The sequence below is a fragment of the Aulonocara sp. 'chitande type north' Nkhata Bay genome, linkage group LG6 (assembly GCF_057382095.1).
Source record: "Aulonocara sp. 'chitande type north' Nkhata Bay isolate Kocher_YH1m ecotype deep benthic linkage group LG6, A_spYH_male_GT1.1, whole genome shotgun sequence".
NCBI classification, from domain to species: domain Eukaryota; kingdom Metazoa; phylum Chordata; class Actinopteri; order Cichliformes; family Cichlidae; genus Aulonocara; species Aulonocara sp. 'chitande type north' Nkhata Bay.
Window position 1 is genome coordinate 3,998,795 of NC_141349.1, and position 8,679 is coordinate 4,007,473.

An 8,679-nucleotide genomic window follows, 5' to 3' on the forward strand; every position below is an offset into this window, starting at 1 on the left:
TTACAACTCGAAAACGAGATTTTACAACTGCAACACTTTCACAGAGGAAAGTCTTATTGTGTGGGTAAGTCAGTCAGACTATATGAAAAAAACCCCACACACACTTTTTCATGTAGGCCACATTCATCCAATTAAAATTAAAATTTTAAATTACTCCGCTCTGCTGATTCTACGTTTTTAAGGGGCTTAAAAGGTGAGTTAAGTACGCTAAATACTTAACTCACAGTTAATTTAGTGACTTAATAGTGCACTTTCACACAGATTTCTGTACAGCAGGGATTGGCAGAGACAATTCTGCCTCTGGGTCAGTAAATTTAAGCTTACATATAAATTTATAAAATAAAACAAACACAAATTTATGTCATCAAGATGACATCAGATCTTTAGGAGACTCCAAACTATTCAGTGCATCTCGTCATAGTAGCTGACTTTTATCAACTACAAAAATTATATCAACCTAATAACTGTGTTCTAAGATTTTTTTTCTTCTCAGGAAATCTGTTATCTATAGATTTAGCCTTGAGCTTGAAACGGGAGCCAGGCGAAAGCAGTAGATTAACGACACCTAGAATTGCTGATTAAAGATGAGAGCGGCCAGCTAGCTTAGCTGCTTTAGCTAGCATGATTTGATGGAGTCTGACAGGGTTGGATAACCACGATGGAGCGGCAGCGAACGACGTTGATATAGTAGTTATAGCCAGATACAGTGATGCGTTAAAAGCGGTCGTTTTGGACACAGTAACTGAAGGCGGACAGCAACACGTTATGCAGTAAGTAGCAATGTCCAAATAATGATGGTAAGGCATTAATCCCGCTAAAAGTTTAGCGGCCAGGCCCACTTCTAGCATTAGGAAGTTAGCTAGTTAGCTTGGTGTAAGCATCCTCCTCTACTATCGAAACTTGACAGCTTTACACTGCATGCCTAGTTCTTTGCTGACTTTCACGTTAGTTGGCACGTATCTTTATTGTGCTAGCTGGGCCCTTTGTAATGCTTGTAACGTAAACACGCCAGCGTTGCTTTGCTATGTAATTAGCTACTAGGTGATGCTGTGCTCAAGAAGTTTAATTTGACCACGGAGATGATGAATGAGAATTTTTAGTAGTCACAGACATGTATCGTATTTTGTAGTCCGTTGTGAGCACGAAAACAGTTACTATATGCTTCCGACTTGTTGGGTGGATGAGCGAGAGAAGGTGCTGTGAAAAGTGCCAGGTGTCTGACACTGTAGCTTGTGCTCGTAAGGTCATGAAGCGGATTCGCACTGAGCAGATCCAGTATGCCGTGGCTCAGTACCTGAAGAGGAGGCAGTATGTGGACACTGACGGCTCCCTGAAAGGAGCCAAGCTCTACCAGTCCCCCGAAGAAATGGCTGCAAGTCTCACGGGTAAGATGATGATGATGATTCCAGCCTAATTAATAGATCGCACAGCCACATAGTTATGAGAAAAGACTGATCACACGAAAACACCACACATACACCACAGGATTGGCTTCACTGCAAAAATTAGCACTGCCGCCTCAGTGCAACATGGATTTGGTTTTGGGCTTGAACCTTGTAGAGCCTAGAGCTGTCTATATGGAGTTTCCATGCTCTCCATGGGCCTGCTTGGGTTTAATTCCACAGTGCAGAGACATGTGTTAGGTAACTGGTGATTCTAAGTGATTGTGAGACTGTGTTTTTTGTCTTGGTTTGTTTGTTTTGTTTTAACCTTTGTTAAACTCGTGACCTTTCTAAGGTGTACCATAAGACAGCTGGGATAGGTTCCAGCTCACCTGTGTCCCTAGGATAATTGGTTAAGATAAATAATCTATTTTCATAATGCAGTGTAATGTATTTGACCCTTTGACTGGCAATATTCTCTGTAATTAACAGTTTTCCTGGTTTCTTCTTTATCTTCTTTCTCTATGTCTGAGCAGTGCAGACGGAGTCAGGATGTTCCAATGTCGTTTCTGCTGCACCATGCCAGTATGACCCACAGCAGTATGAGATTCAGTATTCCAAGCTCCGCGCCTTCCTGTCAGGTATGAGCTCTACATCACTGAGTCTAGACTTGCACATCTATAATTGTATTTGTTCCCAAAGTTTATGCCTCGGCTCCACGTTTTTTAGGTAGTGGTAAAGCTGCATCCTAAACAGCAGAAAGAGACAAAGGTTGTGGACGACTGGGGCTTCTTTCTGAAAGATGACATATTGCTGCAGTTTTAAATATTTTTATTTTCTCTGACAATTGTGCTTTTGTATTATTGACCATCCAGGGCTGATATTTTTTCATTTTGTCAACATTTCTTAAGCTGTTTTTGTGCGAGTCCACATTGTTTTGTCCTGACTGTTAAGAGAGAAACATGGATTACAAACTGGGTTTAACATTTGTCTTTCATACATTTATGTTCGTATTTATTTTTTGAAAGGGCATGAATAACAAAATGGATTATTATTGGCTTATACAAACAGCTCCACATGGATATCGAGAATGAGATGATGGAACTGTTACGATATTGTTAACCTTTGTTGTTATTGATTACAAAAGCCTAAAAAATATACATTTTTTTTTCTACTAAATAGAAGCAGACATATCCTGGGCTAAAGAGGTGAGCAGTGTCCTCTATCCACTCTTCGTCTACCTCCACCTGGACATGGTGCGCTTTGGACTGAAAGGGGCTGTGGATGGTTTTTACAGTCGTTTTCATGGCGCCTTTCTTCAGGACAGTGAGCAGCGTACCATCATAGAGCAGCTCCGCCATGTCCTCAGTGCACAAGACATTGTGACCAACCCCAAGCTGAATGCTTTCTTAGAGCACAAATATGTGGTTCACCTGACGGAGCCAGCCTACGGCTACCTGCTGCGTTACCTGCAGAGTGAGGACAACAGCGCCCTCTGTAGGATCCTCAGTACACACCTGCAGCTGGAGGTCAGTGCCTTGAGGCGGACAGATTACCAGCTCTATGGAGCTGCTGGCGGGTCGACAGCTGCTCCAAACTCCACCTCCTCCTGGGCCGGAGTGGATGGAACAGAGAGTGGTGATGGGGTGGAGGTCCCAGCAGGGATCCCACAGAATGAGGCAGCCCTTGAGGCTCTGCAGGACTGCGTCAAGAAAGTCCGCGAGGGACCACCGTCACTCACCACTGTCTGTTTTTACGCCTTCCACCACACGGAGCAGATGCTGAACACTGCTGAGGTCTCGGCTGACAGTCGGTTGCTGGCCGGTGGATTTGACACCTCCACGGTAAAGCTGTGGAGCCTCCGTGCCAGAAAACTCAAGGCCAGACCCCATCAGGCTGATGTGTCACACATCCACCTGGCATGTGACGTACTGGAGGAGGAAGTAAGTAGACATTGTTATGAGAAGTCTTCACCTTAATTGTTTCCATATCTTCTTTTTCTTTTTTTAAAATTTGCATGTGTTTCTTTTGGTGTACAAAATCTGAGAAAATAATCCTGAGGACAAGACAAAGGTTGTCATGAGAACAGAGACACGGTGGTGAAGTCTTGTTTATAGTGGTGATGGACAGGCTATGATGTTTGCAGATGACATTATGATCTGTAGTGAGAGTAGGGTGCAGATGGAAGAGTTGCAAATAAAATTACATGTATGTGAATGAGAGGAAGATGTTGGAAAGCACAAGGAGTGGACGTTGACATGAGTACATGAGTTTAAATATCTGAGGGCAACCTTCCAAAGCAACAGACACGAGAGGTGAAGAAAAGAGGCAGGGTGGAGCAGGTATGTCAAAGGTGTGTAAGGGAAGATGTAGTGAGCAGAGCTGAACCAATTGCAATTTGCTAAGTTAAAATGTGTAACCTGCTGTTATTGATTTTCTTTCTATGAACCATAAATCACAGCAGATACAAACAATTTAGTTTGTCTTCAATGCAAATGCTTGACAAATATTATATCAGAAGAAATTATTGTCCCAAATATTATTCTCCAAAGCTGGAGTTAGTTAGATCTTCTTTCACTGAAACATCTGAAACCAAGTGCTTTGCTACTGGAAGGAGGTAGAAATGCTAAAATGAGTTTTACCTTGCCAAACAAAAGGAGGAGCAACAGCTTTATATAGTTTATTTTTCAGTATATTTATAAATTCATTAGACAACAGGGACCTTTTGTTTTTCTTTCTTTTTAACTGAACTCATAACTGCTTTGAATTTGTTTGTTTTTTTCCTTTGCTGGCACATACAAAGGTTGCTAGCCTATGGCGGCCTCTACGCACTGGATAGCTTTAACTTTAGCCACTTCAGCTCCTTTTAAAATGTCCACGTTTATCTGGGCGACGGTGATGTCACTGTCTGATTAGGTTTGTTTTTAGAAACATTGTTGTGGTGGGGTGCACTGAAAATGATCCAATTCCGATCTCTAGCAATGAGATGGGTCTCATTTGTAGATGGTGGCTCTGATTTAAAAAGACCTGCAGAGTTAAAGATTAAATTGTTTAGCAAATTTAGATTTTTAATGTAAAAATAAATGCTGTATGTTATTTTTAGATTAAGCTGCAGAGGAACAAAATCAGGTATAATCATGTAATCTTTCATCATTTCTTCCAAGGTAGATGAAGAGGACAGCTCAGGCAGTGAGATAAAGACGCTGCGAGGTCACAGTGGCCCAGTATTTCGTACCGCCTTCCTCACAGACAGCTCCGGCTTGCTCTCGTGCTCTGAAGACACAACCATCCGCTACTGGGACCTGGGCAGCTTCACCAACACGGTGCTCTACCAGGGGCACGTCTACCCAGTATGGGATGTGGACGTCAGCCCCTGCAGCCTTTACTTTGCCAGTTGCTCTCACGATCGCACCGCCCGTCTCTGGACGTTCTCCCGGACATACCCACTGAGGCTCTATGCAGGGCATCTTTCTGATGTTGACTGTGTGAAATTCCACCCAAACTCCAACTATTTAGCCACCGGTTCCACAGACAAGACTGTGCGACTCTGGAGCACCCAGCAGGGGGCGTCTGTTCGCCTTTTCACGGGCCACCGTGGCCCTGTGCTGTCACTCGCTTTCTCACCGAATGGCAAGTACTTGGCGTCGGCTGGTGAAGACCAGCGGGTGAAGCTGTGGGATTTGGCATCTGGGACTTTGTTCAAAGACCTAAGGGGACACACAGATAGTGTCACCAGCCTGTCCTTCAGTCCGGACAGCAGCCTAGTGGCATCTTCATCTATGGACAACTCAGTGCGGGTGTGGGACATCCGCAACTCACACGGTGGGACGTCAGCTGACAGCTCGTCCAGCGAATTGGTGGGAATGTACACTGGAAACACCAGCAACGTGCTCAATGTCCAGTTTATGGCCTGCAACTTGCTGCTGGTGACGGGAACCGCACAAGAGAAAGCAGAGCAGTAGATGTAGCCGTCACATCTGGAGCTCTTTTGGGCGAGAGCTGAATGTTTCCCTGTGTCTGAAACTCAGGAGCCAAATCCTGAGATACATGTTTTTGTTCTCTTTCCTTCAAATTTCATTCTTCATGAACTGGCTTTTTTTTTTTTTTTTGGAAATAAAGAAATAAATTACCAAAGTGAATTCACGGTATGTCAATATTGAAGAATCTCCCAGTTTCTTGTTTAACTGATGATCTAAAAATTGTTAAGTTCTGTTTTTCTGTTGTGATGTAAATTCAGGAAATATTGTTACTGTTGGAATAACTGACACTATCAGGCAGCTTTATCCCAAAAGGAAACTTTAATATTTCAAACCTGAGACGTGTACAATAAAGTGCGTTCAACATTGCCCGGCTTTCTTTGGGTTAGGCAGCGAGACGAAGCCTAAACCCAAACCCCATCTGTCACAATTCTTTATCAGCTTTCGCTGCTAATTCAAGCTCTGCTTCTGGTGTTTGACGTGTATTTTGACTCTTCACACAATGAACCAAATGCTACCTTCTTTAGTCAAAAGGAATAGGGCAGATATTATTTATTTGTAAAGAATATACAAAGCAAAATGCTGTTACTGCAAATAAGAAGAAGAAAACCACTCTGTGTGGTCTCAGTGCAGCTGTGCATTTGTTACATTTTAAACCAAATTAATTACATTTTTTAAGAAGAGCATTCAGGTCTGAGGGCGATGTGGAAATTGCTGAAGATCTTTGACAAAATTAAATGCAGTGACTGAATACTCTAACAACCAGAAATGAAAATGAATGATGTGTAAAATTTAGTGAAGATGAGGACCAAACAAAAGTATATATATATCCACATTTTCTTTATCACTAATTGAATCCATGTTACTTCACATGGCCATTTGGCACAGATTCTTTACACTCATCATAGCGTACCTTTGTTCAGTAAAATGGATTTCAGTTCAGTCGAATCCACGTTGTAATTCAAGTAAATGGTCATCAGAAGAGCATTGAATAGAACCACCTCCTGCCAAGTTTGTCTTCAGTGCAGTAACTGTATCAGTGTCTTTGAAGGTATTAAAGCTTTTTTTACACAGGCATGCACTTAGTATATAGAGTCTGGTATACTGAGGTGCATACATGGGACCAAAATAAGTTGGGGTAGCTGGCTATAAAGCGCCTTGCACCATAGGTGACAGTGAAATTTATTTGCACATGCTCACAGAGTGTAGTTCTTTTCAGATGGTAGTTTTGTTCTGCATTTTTGTCTTAATTCAGAAAGTTTAATGTCCACAGTAATTGTAGTATTTGTTTTTTTTTTTAAAGGAAACTAACCTGTGTTCATGTCCTCTCACAACTGTCTCATTACCTGATTTAGGAAGATGAGAAGTCTGCTGATTTATTTGTGCTGATGTGCTCAATATTGACAAAATGAACGTTACAAAGATAATGTTGCTCGGTGTGTTTTAACATGTAGGTAGATGCTTCCAGTAAATAACTATCAGGCCTCCTGCTAATAACTTTCCTAACTAATCTAGGTCTATCTACACTGAGGGCAACTATTGCTTCTAAGATGTATTAGGTTAAAGAGATTTGATGTCACCATCCTGAAGCCACTCAACATAATCACCTAATATTGCTCCTTGTTGGCAGCAGAGACTGGACTGATTGTGGACTGTTAAAGGTCGTCTCCAGCACATCGTTCAGTGTTCTGTTTGGCTCACACGTCCATCACTGGTTGGTAACTATGTTGCTGGAATAACTGTTATATTTGTTTTTGTTTCCACTGTTCAGTTGTGAAATGAGATATGAAACTGATATCGTGTTTGGCTTTTGGACTGCTGGTAGACATTTATAAATCCTATCAAGTTTAAAAATTGTTACGTTTTAAAGGTTCTTCAGGGAGAAGCAAGTTATTGTGAATTAACAGCAGAAAAACTTCTTTCTTGTTCTACAGCAGCAGGTCGTGTCTGAGTGCCCGCTGTAGCTGTGGGTGTAAAAACTCTCATTTCTAAGCATTGAAGGCTGTTTTTTTGGTTTGTTTATTTTTTGAAAAAAAAAAAAATTCTAACTGTGCAATTCATAAAAACTATAAATAGACATTATTTTTGTAAGTTTTGGGGGGCCTTCCTGGTAATACACACATGCCTGTGTTATTTCATATAAAGTCTGGTTAGGGTTTGATGTGTTATTCATAAATCCAGCCTGGAACTTTTCTTTTGGTGGTCACCAAGCTTTCTGTTTCCCTTTGTAGTCCAAAACAAGAAATAACAATTTCTTTTTAACAATGTCAGATTTCATTCCTTTTTTGTTGTATCATGTTGATGAACAATGAAGGACACTGAAAAGTAATACGTCATATAAGAATCCAACCATAATCCTTAGCTTTCTGAGTACTTAAGCACATATTATACTTTATTATAAAATCCTCAGAATTCCAGTTCAATTAGCATCATCCCAGTCATCCTTGATCACCTGACAACTGAAATTTATAAAGTGCTGATCCTTTCTATTTTACTGGCTGCGTTAATAGCTGTATTTAAACATTTCACATGTTTCTGTATTGGTGCGAAGGCTGCACACTACGATTGAAATGCTAATTTGATTTGTATAGCACATTTTAAAATGCACCGTGCTTCATTTAGGAGAAATCCACATAACAAAAACAAGCGAAGGCACATATCTCACACATATCCACATGCACATACAAACGTGCATCTACACCAGGGGTGGCCAACTCCAGGCCTCGAGAGCTGCTGTCCTGCAGGTTTTAGATAACACCCTGGTTCACCACACCTGAATCAAATGATTAGTTCGTTACCAGGCCTCTGGAGAACTTCAAGAAATGTTGAGGAGGTCATTTAGCCATTTAAATCAGCTGTGATGGATCAAGGACACATCTAAAACCTGCAGGGACACCGGCCCTCGAGGCCTGGAGTTGGCCACCCCTGATCTACACATATGTATGTGTAGATGCACATGAAACCTACACTGGCTCGCTTATATTTATCATAGCTACTGTGATAAAAGGTGAATTAACTTGTGCACCAAAACTGGGTAAACGGCAGGTGGACTGGTTCTTATAGAGCACTTTTCTACAGTCTAGCAGTCAAAGCATGCTAATGTGTCTCATCCATACAACCACAATTTTTTATGCTTCATTGCTTTACACACATTCGCACTCCAATACACTGGAGAGCAACTTGGGGTCAGTATCTTGCCCAAGGCCCATGCAGACTGGAGCAGCCAGTGATCAAACTGCCAACCTTCTGACTAGCAGCTGACCTGCTCTGCCGCCTGAGCTACAGGTGAATGTAAGGATGACAGCAGAGGGCAGAGCAAG

At 41.7% G+C, this 8,679-nt stretch overlaps 1 protein-coding gene across 2 annotated transcripts; it reads left to right on the forward strand.

The window, feature by feature from the left end:
* Window positions 1-15: 15 nt before the first annotated feature.
* Window positions 16-6,704, forward strand: taf5l (TAF5-like RNA polymerase II, p300/CBP-associated factor (PCAF)-associated factor). Of its 2 annotated transcripts, none has more exons than XM_086294655.1 (5): window positions 16-64; window positions 1,244-1,385; window positions 1,919-2,023; window positions 2,565-3,325; window positions 4,547-6,704. In XM_086294655.1, the coding sequence occupies exons 2-5, from the start codon at window positions 1,247-1,249 to the stop codon at window positions 5,342-5,344; spliced, it is 1,803 nt and encodes a 600-aa protein (XP_086150781.1). In that variant the 5' UTR covers window positions 16-64; window positions 1,244-1,246; the 3' UTR covers window positions 5,345-6,704. The 2 variants fall into 2 exon arrangements, with proteins under 2 accessions (XP_086150781.1, XP_086150780.1); XM_086294654.1 differs by lacking the exon at window positions 16-64 and adding an exon at window positions 417-770.
* Window positions 6,705-8,679: the final 1,975 nt, after the last annotated feature.